This window comes from Cimex lectularius, unplaced genomic scaffold, assembly GCF_000648675.2.
Source record: "Cimex lectularius strain Harlan isolate CLEC.00 unplaced genomic scaffold, Clec_2.1 scaffold207, whole genome shotgun sequence".
Lineage (NCBI taxonomy): Eukaryota > Metazoa > Arthropoda > Insecta > Hemiptera > Cimicidae > Cimex > Cimex lectularius.
Window position 1 is genome coordinate 234,238 of NW_019392835.1, and position 26,625 is coordinate 260,862.

At 38.2% G+C, this 26,625-nt stretch overlaps 2 protein-coding genes across 7 annotated transcripts in view; one reads left to right on the forward strand and one right to left on the reverse strand.

The window, feature by feature from the left end:
- The window catches only part of LOC106667180, a 77,708-nt gene that overhangs the window by 42,590 nt on the left and 8,493 nt on the right, over nt 1-26,625 (forward strand). For 3 of the 4 annotated variants that reach the window (XM_014394940.2, XM_014394941.2, XM_014394942.2), the window contains exons 3-16: nt 6,372-6,437; nt 6,505-6,688; nt 9,217-9,427; nt 9,495-10,331; nt 10,392-10,542; nt 10,607-10,874; nt 16,731-19,916; nt 19,972-20,094; nt 20,161-20,264; nt 24,905-25,051; nt 25,113-25,205; nt 25,679-25,867; nt 25,930-26,010; nt 26,245-26,394. In XM_014394940.2, the coding sequence (XP_014250426.1) occupies nt 6,429-6,437; nt 6,505-6,688; nt 9,217-9,427; nt 9,495-10,331; nt 10,392-10,542; nt 10,607-10,874; nt 16,731-19,916; nt 19,972-20,094; nt 20,161-20,264; nt 24,905-25,051; nt 25,113-25,205; nt 25,679-25,867; nt 25,930-26,010; nt 26,245-26,394 (5,733 nt within the window). In that variant the 5' untranslated portion in view covers nt 6,372-6,428. The remainder of the gene's footprint in view (nt 1-6,371; nt 6,438-6,504; nt 6,689-9,216; nt 9,428-9,494; nt 10,332-10,391; nt 10,543-10,606; nt 10,875-16,730; nt 19,917-19,971; nt 20,095-20,160; nt 20,265-24,904; nt 25,052-25,112; nt 25,206-25,678; nt 25,868-25,929; nt 26,011-26,244; nt 26,395-26,625) is intronic. The other variant, XM_014394943.2, reaches the window with a different exon arrangement.
- LOC106667182 lies at nt 13,358-16,302 on the reverse strand. 3 transcript variants are annotated; one of them, XM_014394947.2, is made up of 3 exons: nt 15,106-16,302; nt 14,340-14,674; nt 13,358-14,216 (listed from the first exon to the last, which is right to left on the reverse strand). In XM_014394947.2, the coding sequence occupies exon 1, from the start codon at nt 16,180-16,182 to the stop codon at nt 15,181-15,183; it is 1,002 nt and encodes a 333-aa protein (XP_014250433.1). In that variant the 5' UTR covers nt 16,183-16,302; the 3' UTR covers nt 13,358-14,216; nt 14,340-14,674; nt 15,106-15,180. The 3 variants fall into 3 exon arrangements, with proteins under 3 accessions (XP_014250433.1, XP_014250431.1, XP_014250430.1); XM_014394945.2 differs by having other exon boundaries at nt 14,340-14,417; nt 14,500-16,302; XM_014394944.2 differs by having other exon boundaries at nt 14,340-16,302.

Sequence of the window (26,625 nt, forward strand, 5' to 3'; positions counted from 1 at the left end):
TTTTCAATGAGTCAGGTCCTCCGAGGGCCACCCATTTCTAATAGTGTTAACGCAGTTAGATTTATGTCGCAGTGTTGTACTTGCAGTGTTTTTACTCGTGTATTGGCAACACTTAATTGTTTGAGTGCCGAACATTTCTATCTTCGAATCTCCACCCGCCAACTCTACCTGCTACAACGTTCTACCGTCGTAATGCAAAGAGTCTTAAAATAGCGTCAAAGTTGTTTAAATTTTTTTTAATCCTTTAGGACTATAGAATATGTTGTCCTTTAGGAATATGTTGTCCAAGATAGGCAACTTTAGCCACTTTGTCAAATTTATTATTTTGTAGTATTTTTAGTATAGCGGGAAATCCTGTTAGTTTAGGACGCAATGGTGCTCCCGCAGGGATTATATACATTGGAGGGATATACATACAGGGATTATACATTGGCAACACTGTATTTTTGGCGCCAAAATAAGATCTCCATCTTGAAATCTTCAATATCCATATTGGAATCTACGATCTCCCTCTAGGAATCTTTTATTTCCAACTCTTTACCTTCAGGGGGTACGTTTCCTCTTCGCCTAACCCTCGAGGATAGGAGAAGCCAAAATGATTAAATATACAGTTTTCATCATCCCACTCACCTAAAAGCGAAACCTCACAAAATAGTCTTCATAGCAAAAGGTTTTTTAATGTATTTTCAAAAAGGGTCATGAAATGAATTTTTAGTGCTTACAGTTTAGAATCCATCACTGGAGTGAATTGGTTGGTAGAAATTTTGACAGATGATTTATTAATACCCGTCCTGCCTCAGACGCATATGGACTTACGCAATTTTTTCATAGGTTAGCGAGAACAGCGAATTTAGGGAGGACGCAGTGTTGTTCCTGCCTGTTTCCGCCCGTTTGTTGTATTGGCAACACTGAATTATTTTGGAGCGAAACTAAAATCTTCATCAATCTCCCACTCTTAACCTCACACAACGTCCCCAGGAAACGTGCTGTCCCTCGCCTTGCAAAAAGTCTTCAAACAGTGTCCTCGTTTTTAAAACACTTAATAACCCTTTAGGGACCAATAGGTTGCCTGATAGAGACGTATTGGAACTTAAGATTTCTATCTTGGAATCTTTGATCTCCAACACTTTACAACCCGGGTGTATGTTTCATGGTTTTTTCATGGTATCAAAGGTTAGCGGGATACGTTCTTGGCAGGAGCATTGTTGCCCGTATTTCCATTCGTGTATTGGCAACATTGATTTGTTTTAGCGCCAAACTAAAACTTCCATCTTGAAATTTTCGATCTCTATCTTGTAAAGTTCTATCTCCATCCTGGAATCTCCAACAATGTTATTAACCTTTTCTGGCTTAATATTTCCGCAGTGCAACCTCAGTTTTAGCCATTTCCGAAATCCATTTAGTTTATGGCGCAGTGTTCTCCCAAGTGTCAACCCATGTATTGGCAGCACTGAAACTTTTGGCGCTAATCTAAAATATCCATCTTGTAATCTTCAATCTCCCATGGTAACTGATGTGCCCTTCATGCAAAAAGTCTTCAAATAGCGTCAACGGCTAGTAATCATATCTTTAAATACACCAGCACACTTTTCATTTCTTTTTGTCCCCTTTTACAAAGCATAAAATAAAACTGCGCCAATTAACAGAATTAAGGCCAATTAAGGCGCCTTCCCGGAAGGAAGTGTAGTAGACCGTCTCAAAGTCATATTCTGTTTTCGACACGAGAAATGCACCTAGTAATCTAATGTATAAAGTTAATAAATAACTCGACGTGTCGCTTTACATTGTCAATGTTCAATCTAATGGTACCCTCCTCCGCAAGCCAGAGTTAACATAAACATCTATTCTAACATAAACAAACGACCCAGTTGAATAAACGGTAAACTGCCGGTGTACTTTGTAGTTCGTACACGACGGTTTGTACACTTTGTTACTATCCTCCGACCTTCATAACTTATTCTTTCCGCCGAGATGTAATATACACCGTGTAATCCTTCGCGAGTGCGGATTTTGTACAATTAGAGCAGAATAAGGTCATTTAGATTTTCTTGTTGATAAAGAAGGCCTTCTTTCGTTTTCTCTGATTAATTGAATGTGTATGTGTGTTAACACATTTTGACTGCTGAATAAAGACCGAACGCCTTCTTTCAATTTCCTGGAAAGAGGAATCGGATGCCAACGTTTCTCCGTCTTCCTTATCTATCTTTTCCTCGACTCGTACCTTTGAAAAGGGTGATAACGTATTCAACATGCGCCCCGTGTAAGACACGGTGTCATTCAATCACGTAACACAATTGGCTTCACTTGTAAAAGGACGGTCCCGCTTGGTTTATTACTATTCTCATTCTGTCCCAGGAAGGTGAGTTGAAACAGTAATGCACCGACCGCTTGTAAGACCAGGATATCAACAAGTTGTCCTGTGCTTCATCGCCGAGGAAGTACTGTTCTTTGTACTACATTTCCGTCTTATTTGAAGCAGAGCCAAGTGTGAGAACACTGTTTTTATATTCCCTGAGAACCTTCACTATCAATGCAAATCTGAACATTAACCCTTATTAAGTCTGATATTTGATACTTACTTGAACCTCCAGCCTAAACAGAAACCTTTGGAAACAAGTGTCCTGGTCTTGGGAATTCAAGAAATTGAAGATTGGACAAATCCAAGACGATTGGACTTAATAAAACCATATCCCAGGACTTTTGCCCTACGCTATGTACCCTGTCTATTCCTCTCGTCGCAACCAATGTCTGCTATTTCATACTTACTTGGAACCCCCAGACCCAGTAGAATCCTCCAAAACCATCTGTCCGGTTTCAAAGTACAAGAATCGGAAGATTTTCTTTTCTTTAAAAGTTTTAATGTGATTGTTAAAGTATCACTTACATATTTCAATATAGGACTCGCTTCTCCATGGGAACGTTAGGTTGAAAGTACGTGTTTTAATTGTCTTAGCCAAAGAAATCCTCATTTTGAATTCGTTTTGGTAGCGCGCATTTGATGTACGTTCGAAAAAATTTTTTATCTTGATTATGATGACTTGTTTTCAACTGTTCTTCTTCTATAATGACTAGACCTAATGACTGAAGTTTACTTGAAAAGTTAAACCTTTCTATTTTTTATGTCATCGTTATTTCCACTTGTTACTCGCATTGTTCGCCCCATATAAATATGCTACCGACGAAATTTCTTCGCACATCCGTGGGTCCTTGGAAAGTGCGTCAACCTTTGGGGATTTTTAATAGCCGAGACATTGGATAACCGCATTCCTCCTTTTGTGCCCCTCATTAAAAGTTTCATTACGATAGGAGATTAGCGTTCGCTCTGTTTCAAGGGACACCGTTTTAATTTTCTACCCTGGTCCCCAATTCGTCAAAGGTCGATATCATCTCTTTAGATGACGAGCTTTTTTTATATGGATGTAATGTAGAACCGCTTTTCCTTTTATGTTCCAACTTTCCTGTCTGTCTCAAATCCAGCAGAGACTTTCTTAAATCAAGTCTGTATGATTAATGTGAAAGCGTGTTTTGAAGTGGTTCGAAACGTTCCTCGTGTCCTGCGTTTTGAGGTGATTTTCTCGTTTACGACCCATCCTTGTACAGCTCGAGTTGAACAACACCTTGTAAAGAGGTTATTATGAAAAAAAGTACTACTTGTGACATATTATGTATATTATAACATATTATATTATGGAAAAAAAGTACTACTTGTAACATGGAAATTTCCTAAAAGTTTCAAGACTGAAGTACTTTGAGGCTTTAACAAAAAGGTTAAAACGATGTTTACATTCATTATTTTAATTTATTTTTTCCTTCATTGTTTATAGTCTGGGAATGAAAGAGAATCTTCATAATAATTCTGTAGCTACTCAGTGGCCAGATTAGTTTTGGCTTAATCAACCTGACAGTTCCGAATATTGCGATATGCTGAAACTGGGGAATTTACTCACTGCGTCCATAAAAGAAGTCTAACAATAAGAGTGAAGAAAAGTAATGTTTAAAGCCCCACGTGGCCTACAAAATAATCTTATGGGGTTTCCACACGTCAAATCGGTGATTGGTATCGAATCGCTTACAATGGTAGACTTACCTTGGGATCACCGATGGAACCCTTTTTTTGGCGATGCTAGGTCGAAAAATAATAGAGCCGTGTCCGAGCGTTGTTGCCAATAAGCTGTATGAGCCGAAAATTTATTAAAACGTAATTTAAATACTTTTTATTTGATTTTCTGCCTTTGTTGCAAGTTTTTCATATCATTATTATGTCATTCCGTTTTTTAACCTACGATAAGAAAATAATATGCAGGATCGTATTAAACGATGAATTACGGATTAGATTAATAAAAAGTTTGGGTAGGGCTAGATTCATTTAAGGGTTAGGGGTGGTTAAAGACGGAATAGCATTAGGGGCGGGTTAAAACAGTGTAAGTAAGATTTGGGGGGTTTTGGGGTATTGTTATTGTCACGTAGGTTTAGGGTAGTGTTATAGACGGATTTAGGTTGGGTTAGGTAGGACTTGTATAAGGTTAGGGTTTGTTTAAAAGGCTAGGTTTGGGACAAGTTAGGCTAAGATTAGTTTTAATAGAGATAGGGTTTGATTACGTGTTACGGACGGGTTAGGTTAGGTAGATCGATGTACATACAACAATCTACGGGGTAAAATATCCTGATAAATAGCCTTTTATCTTTTATTTTGCCAAAGGTTGAAAATTGTTTTTCCCCGTCATTAGCAGGACAAATTGTTCTAGGACTCCTAATGTCTTAAATGTACGAACATACGTAACGATTTTCATTAGTTCTGATCTTGTTTTTTCTTCTAGTTTGTGTGATTAGTGATGGCAGTCAATCTGATCCGGGTGTCAAATTCTTTCTTCCAAGGTCAGCATTTAAGTGCAAAAGTGGTTTCCTCAGTGAGCTAATAATTGTTTAGACATGAAAGAAATGCATTTCGGATTTTTTTTAAATCTCGAACTTAAAGCTAAAATTGTTCTGCTCGAATTTCATCGAAGGGCGATAAAAGGTTTCTCGTCTTGTTACAGGATCGAAGCCCTTCAAATTCTAAGGGGGCCTTAATCGAGTGGGAAAGATTTATAAATCAAGCGTTTAACAGATTTCCTTTACATATAAAAACCCCCATGACAAAAACTTACCACGTTTAACTCATAAATTAAGTAGTTTTAACACTTTCAATCCTACTACTTGACAAATTGATTTAAGAAGTTTTGCCTTTGTAAGATTTTTCCCTGTGGTCTGCGTGGTGATGAACCTATAATTTGGTCGTTACCGATCATTTTTTGTCCGTCTACCCTTGCTGTGTCGGTCTGGAAGACGCGTTTCGGTATTTCCCGTCTTCAGCGTTGGGTCTCCAGCTATATTTTTCTCTGCCCAATTTCTGAGATTAAATTAAATCTTGCCAATTCTAAAAGGAAATCTAAGTGGCCGTGACCATGGCACACGGGCCACGAAAACACCGTTAGTTCTGCCCAAAACAAAAAAATTGGATTCTGATGATTTATAAAGAATATTTAGATTATGATCTATCGTTTGCTTGCATAAAAATAAGCAATTGTAAAATAAACTTATTCCCTGGTCGTGAAGATTCCAAGATGGGGAGTTTAGTTTGGCGCCAAAAAATGCAGTGTTGCCAATAACAAAAGAGTACTGGAAATCATAAAGGCTTAAATGACTAATCAACGTCTCTACTAATTTCATTCCAGCGATGAAATAATTAATTCTAAACTGCATGCCCTTGAAATTTATTTGATGACCCTTTTTGAAAACATGTAATAAAAAAACTGTCCTCTTTTTGAACTATTTGTAGGTCTGCGGGATGACAGGTGATGACATCATGCTTAACCTGCAGTTTGGTCATTGCACATCTTCACTGGTATTGTCTAACAAGAGGCAACCAAAATGATCAATAATGACCTAACTACAGAAGTTTTGTAAAATTTTGTAATTATTAATTTAAGACTGGGTGTTCCATACGATGCTGAAATAAGCACCATCCGGTAGGATTATGCGCGAAACATACCGGTATAACATCGCTGCTTCTACCATGGAGCTTTTTACGTCTGTCATCATGCTTAATATTTAAAAAGAAAAACGTCTTTCATTGTTAAACCAAATTTGAAAGAAAGTAAAAATTTACAAATCGAGAGGCTCGACAGCAATTAACTGTGAGAAACGCGATGCTTGCAAGGTTGTTGGTATGTAGGCTCAAAACCTGTTCTGACCCACGGCCGATTCCGTTGTTTCGCCGTGGATTTGAAATGCTCCGAACGTCGAAAATTCTTCAATTTCATCCTGCTATTTCGGCCCATAATAAAATCCATCTAATTAATAATTTAATTGATTTTCTTTCTGTTTTTTAGGTCTGGACGGATGAAACGACTTCTGTTTAATGAGGAGGACGCAGTGATACCGTACTAATGGCTATGGTAAGCGTGATTAATTTAATCTTATATAATCCCACTTCATCTCTCACGCCCGTTAAACATTTTTCAGACTCCTCAGAAGAAGATTGGAGGTCGCAAAAGCCATACGCTCATTCAGTCTCCTATAGTTAAACGCGTCCTGTCCACTCCGGTCACCCTGCAAGGATGGCTTCAAAAACGTGGCAGTGATGGTCTTATGCTCTGGAAAAAGAGGTGGTTCGTCCTTTCCGACTATTGCCTCTTTTATTACAAAGGTAATTATCATTATATGTGGATACCACTTCAAATAGTGGTCACCAAACGTGATAGTGTATTTATGACTGTATAAACCTTGCATCTGTTGACAATGTACGATTTTTCGCCATCGTTTTGCTCCACCAATTTGCTATTTGGTTTAACCCTATCTAGTCAAATACCTTAACTTACCCATTTACTGAGATGCTGAATAAGATACAAATGAGAAAATGAACAAATACTTGAAAGAAATTCGAGGGGTTACCTATAGGCCAATAGAACACCTTGTATCAAGCCCACATTAGAACGAAATTTGTGTTATATCAAACTCAACAATTATAAAAGGAACGACTTCCTGATGGTGAAGATTTGAAGATTTCAAACTAAAATCTTCCCGCTAAAAAATTCAATGTTGCCAAAATGGGCGGGAAGTTTGCAGAAGCAACACTGCGCCCAAACCTTACATGATTTATCGCTAGCCTTTAACAAATTTGTTAAATTTGTCTATCTTAGGCAACATATTGGGCCCTAAAGGGTTAAAAAAGTTTTAAACAACGTTGATACTATTTGAAGACGTTTTACATGACGGGGGAAGGCACATTTCGTGGTGAGGTTGTGGTAGGTGAAGAGCCATGTTGACTTGGAAATTTTGGTCTGACACCAAAAAAACAGTGTTGCCAATACATGGGCGGAAAGACTGCCAGAGCAACTCTGCGCCAAAATCTCACAGGATTTCCTGCTGACCTTTTACCAAATTGCTAGTTGGTGTTGCTTTGAGACAAACTAGTAACAGAAAAGGTAAATCACGTGTTTTAGTTAACATTGACTCTGTTTGAAGACTTTTTGCCTGACGGGGAATGTCACCTTACCGGGGGAGGTTGTAATAGGTGAAGAGTAGGAGATTGAAGTTCCGAGAAGATTTTATTTTGACGGCAAAAAGTATAGCGTTGCCACAGGCGGAAACCTGCAGGGGCACAACTGCGTCCTAATCTCACAGGATTCTCCGCCACTAACCTTGAAGGCTACATTTGTCTACCATAGACAACATATATTTAACCCTAATGGGATAAAAGTTTTTTAAGCATCGTTGACGCTATTTGAAGACGATTGACATGACGGGGGACGGCTCATTTCGTGGTGAGTTTGCAGTAGGTGAAGAGCCATGTTGGACATGGAGATGTTAGTCTGGCGCCAAAAAATACAGTGTTGCCAATACATGGGCGAAACATTGTGCCCGACTTCAACTCATGTTTCCCTCCAACTTTGTCAAAATTGCCCAAGTTGGTGTGTAAAATCCAAGCCGCCAAAACCCCATCTAATCCTAACAGGATTGAGAGACAGCTGGATTTATAAAGATGCTTATCATAAATGAAATACACATTAGCTGGTTCAAATCACTTTGCATCAGTTACAAAATGCCATTCTTAATTTCTTACATATGTTTTTATTTATTTTACTGCTAAATATTCCTTTAAAACGTTTATGTCCCATCCTAAAATCACATAGAATCAAAAACGTTGATACCACATTCTCCAGCGTAGAGAACTAAACGTGTTCCTTGATGTGACACAGGCTTTTAATAGCCCATTCAAGCGTCTTAAGTAAACTTCGCTTCCTCCCCTTTATTACCGTATGCTGGAATTTATCTGGTCTCTACTTCAGAGTACAGTGCACCAACTCAAATATCAGATGGATACCGGAGTATTACAAAGGAGCATTCTTGGTCTCATCTTGTATTCACACTGCAGAAATTCTAACAAGACAGAACAGCACAGTGTACATTGAAAAAACAGTCTTGCCCTTCACTGTACATCAACATAGAGCTATCAACTACTACTCAAATCAGATACTTAAGACTTCTATATTACTATACATAGATTGACATTGAATCCTCACACGAGAGACAACTAACAGAAGAATTGGACGATGTGAAAACTCGACATTAGGACATTACTGCGACTACTTTGGACATAAGGAACTGTGGGGCTCCACCAAGCCATCCAATTCCAGCACATCCTTTCGATCAAAAGTCCCCAGACTTTACTATATCACCCACCTCTCTATCCACAATGACTTCAACATTCCTTTTGTCTGAGGTGATCGATCTGCTGACAAAAGTTCCACACCAAGATAACAATCCATCCTGACCCTACTTCCCAAGCCTTGTGTACACTTTCCATTCTGATAACCCACCACATCACCCTAAAAAACTATGACCTTGAGACCTCCTCGCCATTTAATCCCTCATCTTGAGTGTCAGCGTTTACTGGTTTCTCTTAACATGTGTCCTCCGGACGCTGGCCACAGTGGTACTGTTGTGACCAGGAGAAAAAAACAGCGAAAATTATGTGGTTTTTTTAATGTACAGGCTGCAAATAAATTAAACCTGTTTTGGGTCATTTCTGATTATCCTGGTGTCTTTGGCTTGTATGTTTACATATAAAATCAACCACCAGGTTAGGCAGAACAGGATGATTCGAAGAGATTAGACTATGTCTTTTCACTTCTTTTCTTAATTTATGTTCATTACTTTCATATTTTGTTTTAGACACTGACGAAGAAAAGGTGTTGGGCTCATTTATACTTCCTTCGTATAAAATATCACCCTGTTCAAATGAGGACAAGGTTTACAAAAAGTATAGTTTCAAGGCTGAGCATAACAACATGCGGACGTATTATTTTGCTGCTGACAATGATGTATTGATGGCTCAATGGGTCAAAGCTTTGACGTTAGCTTCACTTCTCCAAGAAACACCTGGGTAATTTTATTGATTGCTTTTTGTTTGTTTGTAACTGTAACTTATGTATTTTTTTAATGATGTTTAGACCTATGGCGAAGGCGATTAATAATCAAACAGCTGCAGCGAACAGAATAAATTCCGATTCGTACGGTTATGGAGATTATCAGTATGGCACTTCTGATGTTGGAATAGGTACAAATTCAAATAGTTCAGACAATCAACCTTTATACGCTAACGCCCCACCCAAACCTAAACGGATGAACGAAGCCCCTTCACCAAATTGCTCACCGGAACTTCAGACATTAGAAGAGCGAGATGCAAGAACTGCATATCCTCAAGAATGGACACATTCGTATTATAAGACACCACATATGCCTCCCATATCGGCAATTAATGTTCAAAATTTTGAGAAAAGCATTCCGGAATCTTACAGTCGTAACCTTTACCACCAAGGCAATTTGCAGCTCAACAATGAAACACATTTAAGAAATAACATACAACAGTCAAATGCAATCAACCACTATCAGCATCTGCAGTACTTTACCTCAAATCCAAAAGTTCTCAACAACCATCCTCCTCGACCACACAGTGTTGACTTTTTAGACTATGAGGCTAAGCAACCGCAACAACCGTCAGCCCAAAAAGAATCTAAACTCATCACATTACCCAGAAGACCGAAATCTAGTTTAAGCATTTTAGGTCCTAAAGAAGAAGCATTTGATTCTGTTCATTGGTCAGAAGAAAGTTACGCGAAGAAAATGAGGCAGTCGTCTATGTACGTGAGGCCTCAAGTTGACAGTACGCCTCCCGGTATGATGAGGATGCCACCGTCGAATAAACAAAGGGTTAATACAAACACTTCAAACCTCGACCGGCCTGGCAGTGACATCCACCATGGATTAAACCCTCAAGAAGGAACAAGGTAGTACAAAAATAATTCTTACAAATAATTTTTTTATTTTTAACATAACAAAAAATTCAGAGGACATGAAGATAGTGAGATCGACCCATTATTTAAACGTTCAGCAAGTGCACGACTTCCTGAACCCGATCAACAATATCAAGCGAACATCAAAAATATATCGAACGATGGCGACAATAATGAAAATTTTGACAGAAAGAAAACTCACCAGGTGACGACTTTGTCAATAAAATTGATAAATTAATCTTTTTTACATCGGCTTATTGAATTTTTAGAAAGAGGAATCAATGAAGAGGCTGTTAGAATGGAAACAAAGGATGTTACAATCGCCTCTGACACAGAAAGTGCCTCCAAAACAGACTGAATATACAACTTATAATAAAGAGGTCTCTGTCAACCCAGAGATTTTAACTAAAGGGACAATGTACAACAGCGATTCACAAAATCCAAACATTTTCTACCAAAAGGGCATCGAAATAATGAAAAAACAAGATGAAGGATTGGAAAAGACCAATACAAGACAGGATTTTACTATTGACAAGGGTATGTAAATGCATAAATGTTTTGTATATTAAATATCAAGAATTTTATTTTTATGGACTATAAAAATTTACGCTTTTTTTCATCCTCTGGTCACCGGCGATGATAGTCTTCTTGTCTTAGGTGTTAGCAAAGTTACTAACTTCCGCCTCAGAACAATTGCTTATGTGAATAGCTATGACAAACTTATGCTTCCGCATAGTTACCTACTTGATTAGCAATATTAACAACGTAACCTCACCATAGTTGCCTACCTTAGATGGTAGCAATGTTACCACTTACACCTCAACATACTTGCCTACTGTGGTGGTAGCAATGTTACCAACTTAAACCTCAGCACAATTGCCTACCTGAGGTGGTAGTTATTGCTAAACGAATAGCAGTGTTTTCAACTTATATCCCAACAACCTGAATAGTAATGTTACCAACTTACATCACACCATGGTTGCCTACCTGAGGTGGTAGTAATGTTACCAACTTATAAGTCAACGTAATAACTTACCTGAATAGCAATGTAGGGTGGGCGACCAAGACCCAAGGGGTTAAATGCCTGGGTAGAAAATAAGGGTTACCTTGTTCTTAAACCTGGAAGAGATCCTATTGATAATATCTACAATTTCCTCCACTAGTCTTGAGGTTGACAAATCTTTTTGTAATGACCTAAAACTAGCCTGACTGTCAGAAAAAATTCTAATATCCTTCCCTTAATTTTATTTTCCATAAGTGTTCTACAACACACATTAATGGGCCAGATTTCCGCCTGAAAAACAGAGGAGTTATTGCCAAGAGGGGAGGAGATGCTGATTCCTAATTTAGGTATGTAGATTCCTGCACCACTCCCTTTACCTTTGATAAGTGAACCATCTGTATAGTAGTCTATGTCGATGGTCATCATCCACACTATAATTATATTCACAAGAGGTGACTACCTGAAAGTACTTTTTTCCTGAAGGGGTTTTAATCTTTTTATCACGAACGCTTAATAATTGGCCATTAACCTTACTCAATAATTGTAAGATTTTCGAGTGACCTATGTTATTGCACTTATGATTCCAGCTGCCTTCGCTAATTAATTTGTAGCAGCTGATGAGTGCTCTGACCTTAGCCACAATGTGTAGAGGTGTGGTATTGGTTATGATTTCAAATGCTAGGGTGGGTGTAGTTGAAAATGCTCCTGTCATCATCAAACAGCCTAGTCTTTGAAATGACCTTAATTTGTTACTATTCCCTTTATTTTCTAGACCTTTCCACCATACTAAAGGTGTGAACATTAATCTAGGTAGAATAATTGCAGTATATAGCCATTTGGCTACCCATGGTTTGAGGCGCCATGTTTGACCGACAATTCTCCTACATTGTACCATTGATATTGTGCCTTTTCTGTAAATGTTATTAATATTATATCAAGTTTCCTGTCAAGCATCACACCAAGGAATTTGATTGAATCCACTAACTTTAATCCTATGCCCTGAAAATTAGGGTAAAATTACCTAATGTTCTTCTCCTACTAAACATTACAACAACTCTCTTACCAAGCATTCCAGTTTAGCTGGATTAATTTAAAAACCTTTATCACAACACCACTCATAAAGCAATCCCATGGAATTTTCTATCAGTAGTGAAAGAGTCAGGGGATCCCTACCTGTGAGCATTATGGTACCATCATTTGAGAATAATTGACTGTAGAAACCTGAATTATTCAGTTCTATTAAACTGCTTACTGTAATTAACCATAAAAGAGGTGACAAGCAGCCTCCCTGTGGACAGCCTCCTTTGACATTAATTCTAAAAGTACTACCACCTACGCACATATTGATCATCCTTCCCTCCAAGTAGGTCTTCACCCATCTAGTAAGGGGATGATCAACATTGTAATTATCTAGTGCTGATATAATGCAAGAAGTATCAGCATTATCAAACACCCCTTGGATATCGAAGAAGTATGTTCATTATCAAATAATGAGTTCTCAATCCTGCCTATCACTGAATGCAAAGCAGTTTCCACTGATTTTCCTGGTAAATAGGCATGCTGATTGGGATGTATCATTGTATTAATTCCACAATCATGTCTAATATATCTATCTAAAATTTTCTCTAATATTTTTATGAAAATAGAAGATATACTTATAGGTCTATAAGATCTAGGTAATTGATATGAGGCCTTACCTGGTTTGGATAAGAAAATTACCCTTATTTCCTTCCAGCATTTTGGTATATGTCCCAATGCCAGACTACTCCTTAGGAGATCCCACACTGTACTAGATAGACTAGGTGTATCCTGTTGAAGGAGGGAAGAGAATATTCCATCCACTCCGGCTGCCTTGTATTTCTTGAAGGAATGTACCGCCCATTTATAGGGGGGGGGGATTTATCTTGCTGGTGTTATATATTTTAATTTAAAAAAATATATTTGTACTTGAAAGGTGATATAATGTATTCTATAATAATGACAAGATTCTTAAATTTAAAAAAAAATTTTTTTTGCTTTTTTTTTTATTTATTTATTTTTTAAATGAATCTTATTATCTATTACGGAAGATTACAAATTAAAGTCGATGGTTGATAACTGTATTGTATAATTGTATGTAAGTTGATAATTCTTGCCTCGCTATGCTGATCCTGTAGAGAAGAAAATTTGTTTCGACCTCGAGGAAATGCTATTCTTGAATATTGGTCTCCAATGTTGAAAAGAGTCCTCTTGTATGATCCTAGGCCAAGGATGTCTGATTTAGTGCAGATAATCAGCTCCCAAAAAAAAAGTCCTGTCTTCTTGCCTCGCTACGCTGATCCTGTAGAGAGAAGAAAATTTGTTTCGACCTTGAGGAAATGCTATTCTTGAATATTGGTCTCCAATGTTGAAAAGAATCCTCTTGTATGATCCTAGGCCAAGGATGTCTGATTTAGTGCAGATAATCAGCTCCCCCAAAAAAATTCCTGTCTTCACCCGGTACCAATCATAACTACACCGTAGTCCATCCCCTCTCTCTTGTTGCAACCTCTTTGTCCCTCTCTCTTCGGGCCAGCGCCGCACTGTATTTGTTATATCGTTTCTGTTTCCAAACAATAGTCCCTCCAGGCTTTACGCTTAGTTTTCCTTAACTCTTTTTTATATTCTTTTTTTTTCATGAAGAAATACTCTCTCCAGTACAGTTTATAGTTCCACTGCAGGGCTTTTTTGTGTGATACTCTGACCCTTTTCCTTAGCCAGATCTTTATTCCACCAGTGATGTCGATTCTGATGTATTTTTTCAGGACACGCTTCTACTTACGCAGAGTTTATGACCTGTATAATGTTGTTAGCAACCTGCTCCAGCTCTGTTAGGTTAGTAGGAGCAGGTATGCATCCTGTAATATTATTAATAATATTAATATAGGTTTCCCAGTTCGTTAGTTTGGGATTCCTAAATCTTATTTTGTTAACTTCTCCTGAAAATCAATTATACAATGATCTGAGGGGGGGGATCTTACCTGGTGTCACCTTCCACTCCGTTACCCAATTAGCAATTGGCAGGCAGAGAGGCTACTGATACATCCAATACTTCCCTTCTATTTTTTGTTATAAAAGTGGGAGTGTTGCATACATTCAGGATGGATAAATTTTTGCTTAATATATATTCCAAGAATGTACCTCTTGCATTGTTATCTGTGCTACCCCATGCTAGGTTGTGTGCGTTGACATCACAGCCCAGAATAAGACCTATATTATTATCGTCACAATATAAGTTCCTTTACTGCCTTGGTTGGGCTCATCGTGGGGTAAGTTTGCACTTGCCAGATATAAAGTTTTGTGGCTCCCCCTTCTCCTGAAATCAATTGATATTGTAATGATATCCCTAGAACAAAACCTGGTTATAGGAATTGGTCTTAATTCCTTATGAGCCACAATACATGCTCTCGGCCTGTCATACCTTAGATCCTGAAACAGTTCAAAATTTTTATTTTTTAAACCAATTGCTAGGCCCCTATAGGTATAGGGTTCCTGTATTAAATCAATGTTTGCAGACCAAGTCATGTCCCTACCAATTTCAGCCGTGGCAATCTTACTGTGCTGCATATTAATTTGTGACACCCTGACAGGTCTCATGAATAATCCATGGTACACTCGGGGTGAGTCACTTAAATGAGAAGAGGAAGGTTTAACCCTGATTCAGAAGGGAATCATCAGATTCGCTAGAAAGCTCATCGACAATCACCCCTTCCACACCAGGACCACCCGCTCCTACATCACCCTTACCTCTATCCGTGTGAGCTGGATTGGAGTCTCTTCCATCGTCCTTTGTCAGTGGAGATAGGTCCTTATCAATCTCCATTATCTCTGGTAGAAAGGGTATGGAGGTATGGAGACTTCCACCCTGATGCGGTTCAACTCCAGTGTCATCATTGGATTTTGTTGGAGTTTTTTAGCATCCGCTTCTGGTACTTCCCAACAGAGGTAAGTCCCGTGGCCTGTGTGGGGTTCTCTGTTGTATTCAACGAGTTCCCAATCCTTTATATTCAAACCTGCTTTCCTGTTGGAGATTCTCAGCAGTTTGTTTATTGACTCTTTCCTTGTCTCGAGTCCCACTGCATATGTGGACACTTTGGCCTTCTTTGGGAGGTCGTTAATGTCACAGACCACATATTTCCTCTCATCCCACAGCTTCTTTAGCGTGTCCCTGACAAACTTGACGGTGAGTTCATCCCCGCAGCTTATTATGAACATGGATCCTCCTTCAACAAGACCTGAATTTATGAAATCCACGCCTTGGTCCTCATCTTCTTCCTCAATCAGTTCGAGGGCACTGTTGCAGATCAGTGATCTCAACTCTAGTGCCTCATCGTTTGTGAAGAAATCCTTGTTGGCTTTCCTAAAAAGAACTTTAAACAATGGTTTATGAGTCATTACCTGCTCTTCCTTTGCCTTTCCTTGCCGTGGTTTTTTGGCAGGCCCTTTTGCAGAAGGTGGAGTGAAAGAATACTCCATCCTACTTCTTTTAGTACTGGTCCCCAGTCTGTTCTGTGCGGGGGTAGTACTTACCTGAGGGTCACGTCTTTGTTTGAACCTGTCCCTGAAGGCAGGTTGAAACGCAGGTGTGGACCCAACCTTTCGAGAATTGGAGCGATCCTTATTGTGCTCGAGCCTGGATCGCCCTCCTCTGATACCCATTTTGCTTTTAACCAGGGTGAATCCCTCGTCTTTATCACCCTGTACCTTAGGAAGAGTAACCTTGTCTCCTTCACAGCGCTCCAAATTGGTGCTGCCGGTGGAGGAAGGAATGCTCTCCATCTCCGTCTTCTTCTTGATTACTGTTTCTGTTTCTTTTCCACTCATTCGAGTGGAAAATATACTTGTTAATAAGTGGAACAAATAACGCCGTTGTCACGTGGCTTTACGGGCGTGCAACCTCCCGCGTGGTTCACGGCCAAGTCCTTGCAATTTACAGGCCTACACCTCAACATACTAACCTACCTGAATAGGCTACCAACTTAACATAGTTGCCTACATAAGGTGGCTGTCTTAAAAAATATTTGTGTACCTTTTGGTCCTTTTTTTGTTTGTATTTCTTGTGCACAGAGTTTTAGTGTCTTGACAAAAATTGACGGAATGTAGGGCCTTGATGATTCGCTAGGTTAAAATTTTGTCCTTTAACCCTCATCCTGACTCTGCATTTCACTTTGGATTTATCTACGTACCACTGTTACTTTTCTATTGTGACTTATTTTTAGAATTGATTTTGTGTCTTCTTTTCCAAGGTTTTTGGATTTCTACTGCATGTTTACCACAAAACCTTTAGCCATAGAAGATAAGACTACAAAATAATAATCTAAGTTATAGTCATTAAACACTAAACTGGTCATAATTTTTCCCCTATTTTACAGGTATTATCAAACGGAATTATGGAACTTTATATAAAGATCAGAGCAATAACCAAATAAACGTTGGAAAAGTAGAAATGAAAGCAAACTATCGTGATTGTGAACTACGTGGCGAAGGGCAGATGTCGACAGCCAAAGTTGAAAGTGAGACATTAAACAAGCCTCCAATTTTCCCGCACATAACAAGGTGCTACTCGAATGATAAAAGAAGCAGCTCAAGTGCGAATTCATCGTTTGATAGCAATAAGCCGATATATTCTAATACAATAATTGACAATAAACAAAGCCCTTCGACGTTTGATTTTCCCAGAGATAGGAAAGCTGTAAAACCACAACCGTATAATTCTAATACAGAAGAAAAAAGGGGAGTAGTCGATGAGGAATGGGGCTTAAAACTGGACGAATCGCGAGTTATTAAGGAGTTTTCCTACCATTACATTAAAGGCGACAATCACGAAGGGATTCCTTGCAACAGAGGGATTGAAATGATGCAGCCAAATTACAAAACCAGACATTTACAGACTCATTCGTCCAAACAGGAAGAATCCGTTAAAAAACAGGTCGACATATTAAAATCGCCTATTTTGAATTTTGAACAAAAACCTAATATTAGGTGTGGGGAAGAAGCTAAGCCGAGAGCACCGACAGGCATTCTAAAAACATCAAAGCAGAAGAAAGTTCAGAGTAAATTGGACGAGTCTCATAAAATTCAGAACAGAACAGACTGGACGCAAGAAAACTCAGATGATTATATGAAAAAACAAGTCCTCAGTGATACTGAAACTCTTTTGTACGATACTTCCAGTGACGTAGATGAAAAACGTCCCGTGTGTGTTACACTTAAACAGACCAGTTCGAGCGATGACGATAGAGACGAAGAAGTGGCTTCGGTCCTTGCTAAAGAGCACAAGCTGACTGGCCTTTGCCAAACTCCGACTGAATCCGAATCGACAATGAAGCACATGACAGTGAATTCAAAAGACGGTGAGAAACGTATCACATTTAGTAGACCGTTAAGTTTGCCCGATTCGAATTCCACACTTCCGGAGGAAAACTATATGCCCATGACGCCTAGGAGAAGACCGATGTCCACCACGCCGACCAAAGAGTCAGATCAATCCAATCCTCTGACTTCCCCCCACAGAATAAGCCTCGAGCACGTATTAGACGCAGTCGAAGAATGTCCGTACGTAGAAATGAACCAGAACGGTAAAGACAAGTCGAAATCCACAAAAGTGTCTCAGACACCAAAAGACGCTGACTTCGATCTTGAAAGTTCGACCTACATCGATTTAGACACGAGTAAAAATTTGAACTACGAGTTACACGTCTACAACGAAATGCAATCCCAAGAGCCTCTTTACATGGAAGTCAAAGATAAAAATATGTCTGAATCTAATTTTATATCTCGTGAAATTTCAAGCGTGAGCTTTATAGAGTTGGAAAACAAGGATGAAGAATCTTGCGAAGGGCGGGATGTTTCGGCAAGAACTTCGTTGCCGGATATTCTCACGACTGCGCCTTCGTTCAACCACGGTTCTGGCAGATCGGATAGTTCTGATGCTGACGATGAAGCTTCTAAAGATTTAGACTCGATCGACGCCCCGAGACACCCGAGATTTAGCCTTTCTGACACATTTAGACCGGCTTCTTACTATTTAGGAAATAGCCTAAGCGAAAGGACAATAATCGCGATGAATTCCGATAATCCGGATTCGTCCGACAGCGATCTCGTCTCTCCGCCTCCAATACCGACAAGTTCTCCTCCTTTGGATGATTTGGACACGTCCATAGACTCGACGATAAACAACAAGATATCGCCTGCAGGATCCAAAGAAAAATTCGAAACAAATTTTTGCAGAGAGGCCAAATGCAATTATTCTTGTAAGAAAAGCGACACACCACTCGATTTGGGAAGTTCAGAAGAGGAATCTATTAAATCAGACAGGACCGATTTGTTCCTGAAGAGGCGTCCTTTATCTGCGGACATTTTAAGTAGCTTTCACGAATTCAGCGTTTTAGATACACCTTCTCCTAGAGAAGCCAAATCCTCTAGCGATGTTGAATCTATCGAAAATGGAAAAACTAAGTCAATATATCAACAGGATAATGAATTTTATGACCAACAAGATCTTAAAATTAGTAAATTGATCGATAACCAACCGTACTACTGTTCTCAGAAGGATGAACTTTTCGAAAGAAGTGATGTTACGAATAGAATGTTCAATGAAGTAAAACGAGAATGTTTAGAAGCCTCCAACATGAAAACTTCCGATTACACGTTAAAATTAAACGGATGTAAACCCATCAACAGTTCCCATTTATACAGATCTTCAAATAACCAATTTAATGCAAATGTTTCTAATGATCAGTCTACTTCAACTGATGGTTACCAGCAAAAGAATAACCATCAAAATTCTGATGACATCAACGAGTATATTATACATTCCGTTCCGATAGGTTTTTCTCAAGATCAACAAAACTCGGCTCCCTACTATTATTCCGATCTATTGAAAGACCAGAGGAACAATGCGCACATGAAAAACTTAAGAACGTCAAAGGAAAAATTACAAGGTGAAACATTTTACCCTTCAGAGTTGTACGTGCACGACAGCAATGGAAATCCTATTTCGAGGGATGGAACATTCATGAACAATGCAGATGTTACAATGCCTTTGCAGCAATCGGAGAGGATGAAAATAAACGCGGCGAGGTCTTCAAGCACAACTTATAAAAGAAACGAGACGAATTCTGAAAATAGAAAAATAATAGAAAACAAAAAACCGACTCAGGAAGAGAAGTCATTAGAGCTTCATAACAGATCAAGATCACTCGAAGGACTGATGGACAGTAAAACGCCCAATTATCACAGTCAAATAGTTCAAAGTCAACAAATTTTAGTAGGACCTCAAATTCCAATGGCGCAAGTCAGTAAATCAGGGACTTTGAGGAGCATAAACAATCAAACGCAAAGGACTGCTGATTTGTGGGATGAAGACGCCCTGTGGAGGGAAAATTTGAGAAAGACGAGCGTGAGGCATACGAGGTCGCTTGAAGATCTTGACAAAAAAGTCGAAGTTCCAACCTCCCCTGGGCACAATCAAACCCGGCCAGAAGCGGTTTATGTCAACAGTGATTTTTCTCGAGGTCAGAATAATGAAATCGCCCATAGGGGTTCCATCGATAAAGGTAAGCAAATCGTCTATTTTTAAATGAAAAATATATTTTTTTACTTTATTTTCAGACAGGGAAAAAATAAGACAGTGGGATTTATTATCAAGCGCTCCAGCTACACTCAGCACAAGCCACATAGTCAATCCTACTGTATCCGAATCTAAACCGTTTCTCACGACAAAAACAGCCCACGGTATCTCTACGTGTTTTATTTAAATTGAGGTTTTTATTTCATGCATTTTTTTCCACCCTCTCAAAGGAACGGCGAGCGAGCCGAATTATAATCAAACCCCACCCAAAGGTGAACAACGAGCCGTTGCATCTCCTCAAGCTACAAATAACCGGCAGCCAGAAAACAAACAGGTATTTTCAAAAGCAGTTGTTTGACTTAGTTTGTACAATAATTTAAAACTTAAACATATCATGAATAGCAATACTACAATTCCCTACCTGAGGTGGTAGCCATTGCTACAAAACTAGCAATATTACCAACTAACACCTCACCCTAATTCCATACCTGAGGTAGTAGCTATTGCTACAAAACTAGCAATATTACCAACTAAGACCTCACCCTAATTCCATACCTGAGGTGGTAGCTATTGCTACAAGACTAGCAATATTACCAACTAACACCTACCCTAATTCCCTCCCTGAAATGGTAGCTATTGCTACAAGAACAGCAATATTACCAACTAACAATTCATCCTAATTCCCGGCCTGAGGTGGTAGCTATTGCTAAAAAACTAGCAATATTACTAACTAACACCTCAGAATAATTGCGCACAAGAATAGCTAATGTTACCAACTTACGCCTTATCCTAATTCCATACCTGAGGTGGAAGCAATGTTATAAATGTACACCCCAGCATAATTGCCTACCTGAGGTGGTAGCTATGTTACAAACCTACACCTAGTTTTTTTTATCTGAACAGCAGTGTTACCAACTTACACCTCAGCATAGTTGTCTACCTGAATAATAATGTTACAAAACTTGTAATTTAGCATAGTTGCCAACCCGAGGTGGTAGCAATGTTAGGAACTTACACCTCAGACATGTTGCAGTTGCCCAAGGCTTATACGAATTATATTCGTTACTAGGTCTTGTAGCCATCTCTAACCAGATAGTCGACATTAACTGGGAGCCTGTAGTGTCCAGATAGTAATATCGGGTATTTTGAGTTGATATTTCTTGCCAATTCAGGAATCTCAGAACCACGGCTTTTCCTCTTTCTCTCAAGAGTAGGGATCTCAAACTTCCAAAAGGGGAAATGTTTCCCTGTTTCCTTCTTCTTTCTGGCAATGTATGCACAGATTTGTTTCTGTCTCCAGAGTCTGCTGTCTTTCTATCATTCTTGTCATAAACCGCACTAGGTTTAGTAGTTCTGTTGGTAGATTTTTTGATGGTGCCTCTGTCCTAAAATACGATAAGTTGACCTAGAAGGTCTATGAAATTATAGGAAGTTCTGATGTAAGGCGTTCTGTCAATATGTGGTTTATGTTTTTGAGGTTTTGGTTATGACGGGATATTTCATGGGCATTCCTAATCAGTTTGGCAAGTCGACCGTTGTTTACGGAAGGTTTCTCATTCAATTAACCGGTGGTTGTATGTTAAGTTTGACATTTTATTTTATTTTTATTTTTTTAAATATCCAAGAAATAATAAAACTAGAGAAACAAAGGTAAAGCCGAGTTTGTCGCTAGATTGGACCATTGAGTCTCGCCTTGTAGCGTTTTCTCAACTTTTTTTCTGTTTTGCTGGCAGCTTAATGTTGCGTTGCGTACTCGCCATTAAAACCGTTTTTTCACACTTTTTGTCATTTTTTTCCTCTTTCCCCTGGACACTTATCTTTCTCAATTTTGATAATAAATTTACGCCCTCTTTTTATACGATGGTTTGTTTGTTTTTGTCCTATTAGAATCTTTTTCACTCGACACTCCATAGAATTTTGGTATGTTTTATTGTAGCAGAGCAGTTTTCTATTAAATTTAGCTCTTTTGCTTCACACGATTTTTTTTTAAACTGTAATGCACTTAAACATTTAAAGTGAATCGACATTGTGGACACTTGGTATGGTATGATATGATGATGATGAGGGATATAAGGCAGCGGGGTTTGTGCTCCCCAGGCACTGCAGCCTTCTGGCTTATTGTACCTTCCTAGTTCCCTAGTTCATTGCAATAGACTCTATCCTAGGAGGATCAGGTCATTGACTGTTGCTGCTACAATTGCATTCCCTAGATTTTTATCATATGTTAGATTAAATCTCGATTGAGCTGTTGCTTTGCATTCAAAGATGATATGGGTGGTTGTTTCCTCCTCCTCATCGCACAATCTGCAGATGAGATCATCGTATGTGCCCATGTTGTGTTGATATTTTCTCAGATACCAGTGACCAGTTAATAGACCTATCACTCCTTTAAGTCTAGGTCAAAACTACAGCAGGAAGTTTGCCAGATTGGTGAGGGTTGTTTCATCAAAAGTTTACTGTGTCTAGCACCGCTAGAGTTTATCCACTTCTCCTTTTGTTTTGTTTGGATCCATTCTGCGATGGAGGATTCTATATTTGTTTTTGTTATCCCAAGTGTAGGTTTGGGGCCTATGCATGATCTTGCAGATGTTCTTCTGGCCAGCCTGTCTGCTTTTTTGTTACCTAAAAATTTGTTCCCTGGCGCCCAATATGTCATCAGGTCATTGTGTTTCCCCAGATTTTGAATGCATTCACTGACTAATTTTGATGTGTGGTCGCTTGAAAAAAATCTCTTCTCTGGGGTCAAACAAATCATTAAACATTTACTGAACTTGCTCATTTAAAAGTTTTCTCAACTGACCATAGAATATGTTTCTTAAATAGAACATCAAAATCAGACACAATCCGAAGAACGTTTTAACATAATGTCCATAATTCAATATAAGAACAAAAAAATACATTTTTTTTAGAAAGATGGTAAAAAATACTTAAATATATCAAAAAATCCTTTCAATAAAATGAATAGTTGATAGGGATGTGTAGATTTGTCATTCGGGGTGGATATACTGCGCCCTTTAAGAGCTATTGTATCCCCCGTTCTATGCTTAAAGAACACCGGTAAGTCCTAATTCATCGAGGTACTTAATTACTAGGCCCGGTTTCAGTTGTTTGCTTTCTTGTTACTTCCTTGTAGTTGTTAGTAGGTTGGTGTTTCTGCTTTCTTCAAAATCTGCATATGCCATGTTGTGTTATATCTCCTTCAGATTAGTTCAGTCTGCAGTTTCTTGTTAAGAATCCTATCAGGATTCAGTTTTTTTTTTTTTTTGCTTCTTTGTTTGTTTTTTCCTTCCAAAATTTGTTAGAAGGTAGTTGGATTATGTCCAATGAGTGAATTCTATTGTTTCCTAATTTCCATTTTATCCTTTTGTCCAAGCTACTCATTGAGAGTGTGAAGGGCTTGGGACCTATCAGCGGTGCAGTAGCCCCTTTCCTTGCAAGGGCGTCTGCTTTCTCGTTGCCCTCTACTCCCACCTTGGACCCAGTAGAGGGTGATTTTATTTTGCATCTGTTTAGATTAGTTTTGCAATTCAGCACCATCTTTGAGCTAATAATGTTTGAACTTGGCGTTTTGATGGCTGCTTGGCTATCTGACATGATAGCTATATTCTTGTTTTTGTACCCTTAATTCAGATTGAATTGGTACATCTTTCAATTGCCTGTACCTCAGTCTGGAAAATATTGGTGCATTTTCCCATGAGTTCTGATTATTTTATTCCAGGACTACTCCTGCCCCCCCCCGTCCCTTCCTGTGTTCTAGATCCGTGTACTAGCAGAGTACCATTCTTAACAGATGGGTTTCTCCCTTTTTCCCCATTCTTTTTTGACACTTAAATTTGGAAAGGTTTTTGAGAGTTTAAATTATATTATTTTATTTATGGATTTTTCTATCAAGATCCCATCTCAAATCTTGGGCATTACTGCTTCTTGGATTTCAATTTTGCTTTTTTCAATTTTATATAGAGATAAGTTGGAAGAAGCTAGATTAATACTCTAGGAATCACTGGGAAAGTTTTTGGTTTGTATATTTGGACGTATACATGGAAAACATAAGACGCACACTTTCATCTGCTCCAAGGAACTCAAGCTTAGCCGGATTATTTTTTTATTAATGTTTAAACATTCGATTGACTTAACATTGTCGACACTAATGCATACATCTCAATTGTATATCAACAAAGGTCATTTTTCCTATTAGTGTGTGCATTTAATAAGTAGTGATAAACTTGAGTGTATTTTTTGTGTTTTGTTTTCTTGTGGTAGAATAAAGTGTTAGCAACTTGTTAGATTTGAATGTAGAATTTTATCCATATTTGCTTAGTAGGCTTATATGAATTTTTGTCCTTGGTTTATTTTCGTTCGTTTTCCTTACCAATGCTCGGTTTCTGAGCCTTCTGTATACCAGATATGGTCCACTTTCGACATCCCTTTTTCCCAGTCTGCTCTAGCAGGTATTTTAACTTTAAAATTTTGGTCAAATCTGAATTTAGGGATCAGCCCAACTACCATATCTGCCTGCTCCCCCCCCCAGAAGCTTTAATCGCTCTTGTATTTGATTCCCCTCATATTGCATATCTATAGAAACCGGTTCTTAATATCGAACATAAAAATTAAAATTGAGCATTCTTGGTTTTTTAATTTTTATACTTTTGGGTTCAGATGTAGCCTGAGATATTTCACATATTCCACTGGATCTCGTTTTTGCGTAATCTTAAGTCTAAATAGAATTTGAAGCCTCCATGAGAGCTGTTGAAATAAAATATAAAGAGAATGGATGAGGGTGAAAATCAATTGGACTTGATGAAAGTAGTAGTGATGAACTATAAAAATCCATCCATTGTCCGATCTCTGCTGGGTTTGTTTTTTCCTCTCTTTAATAAAGTACAAAATTCTTCTCAGGGATATTTTACCCTTGCGGGTTAGTTATTTTTTTTAATACTTTACCATGTTAAATTATAATTTGATTAAATGTTTCAGCGGGGTAACTGGCACTTAAAACTATCAGCCGGAGAGCTCCTAGGGCGTACTCATGAGGAACTCGTCCTTCTGTTGATCCAATTGAGAAGACAACGGGCGGGAGTTTGCAAATCTATGGAGAGGTGTCACAGAGAAATAGAAGCTCAGGTATATTTAAATATATATGCACAAATTTTGTAGTTTAACTTAACACCAGTCGATGTTTTAGGCTTGTTTGACTGATTACGACGCTGCAAATAGGTTAGAGCATTTGCAAAGACTGGAAGAATTGAAATCAAGACTGCTCGAACTTGAAAAACAGGTAAAACAAAATTGTATTTTATTTTAAAGTGTTTAACTTTAAATTTAAGCTTAACTTAAAGTTAACCTAAATTTTGTATATACTACAAATATTATTTGTTACATGAGTATTAGTTATTCTTTAAAGAAAGGATAAATAAATTTTTTTTAAATGAATTTTATTAGCCTTTATGTAGATTAAGAAGAAGGGATCAGTTATGGAATTGGTCTGCTACTTATTACCCTTGAATAGCTAAAGGTGGTTGTATTGGATTATTGGGTCATCATACCCCATGATTTTCTACAAAAACGTTTTATGAATACACTAAAAAGGATGGAAATTAGTTATTAAAATCAGAAAGGACGATATTTTATTATATGGACTGTTATGGCCCACTCTCATCTGACGGGTGTCGCGCTACTACAGTATTAAGTCTCAATGGCTGTTTTTATTGAAAAATGTTGAATTTTAAGATTCTCCCCCTCCTGTTTCAGTACGAGAAGGGTAAACCGCTAGTGAATTTAGTCGATAACATGGTCAAGTTGGGTTCGTTGTACCAATCTGGATCTCAGACCGTCCCCACTCAAAGGCTGGAATTCAACCACAAGGTCCAGGAACAAAGAATCCTAGCTGACGAAAGAAGGGACTGGGAGAGGATTCGACCAGACCATCATGATCTTCAGGTCGGATTTGCCCCCCCCCCCATTATAATAGCATTTTAATCTTTAAATTAATTTTATAATAGGTGAAAGTAGAACAGTTGTACAGGCTGGATAAATTGCTTCAAGAAGAATCCGGGACTTTACATAGTCTACAAGAAGATAAAGTAAGTATGAAGCATGAGTTTTAATTATGTTAAATTTTGTTTTTATATGGCACCAAAATGTTTTGCCTTTTTTTTTTGCAATAATTTCATTTTTAATGAGAAAACTTTCATATTGCTTTTGTGCTTGTTCTGGTGGTTCAAGTTTGTAAAAAAAGCTATTTCCTGCAGTTTTAAAAATTTCTTAATTATTATCTTATTTTTGCCCGCTTTTTCTTCTCTTTTGCCAATTTATAGGGAATTCTTGAAAGAGCTCTCGGAGGTTTAAGAAATAAACTTCAGGGCGTTCATGGCAATAGTGCGGAAACGGAGTGGTACAGAAGACAGCAGAGATTGCTCGAACGAGAGTTGAGTAGAGTCCGGTCAATTTTGGCTCTCAACTCAAAGGTTAGAGATAAACAATCCATTATTAATATTACTGAGAGCAATAAACAATCAGAATAGCTTACAGAAAGAATTCTCTATAAAATAATGTGATGTGTGTAATAAACAAAAACTTATTTTTTTTAATTTGCTTCTCATAATTTACAATAAAGTCTCTCTTGGCTTCTACTGGTTTTATATCATTATAATTTTTGTTTTATTTTTTTTAATAAGCTCATGATTAGTACTTAATTT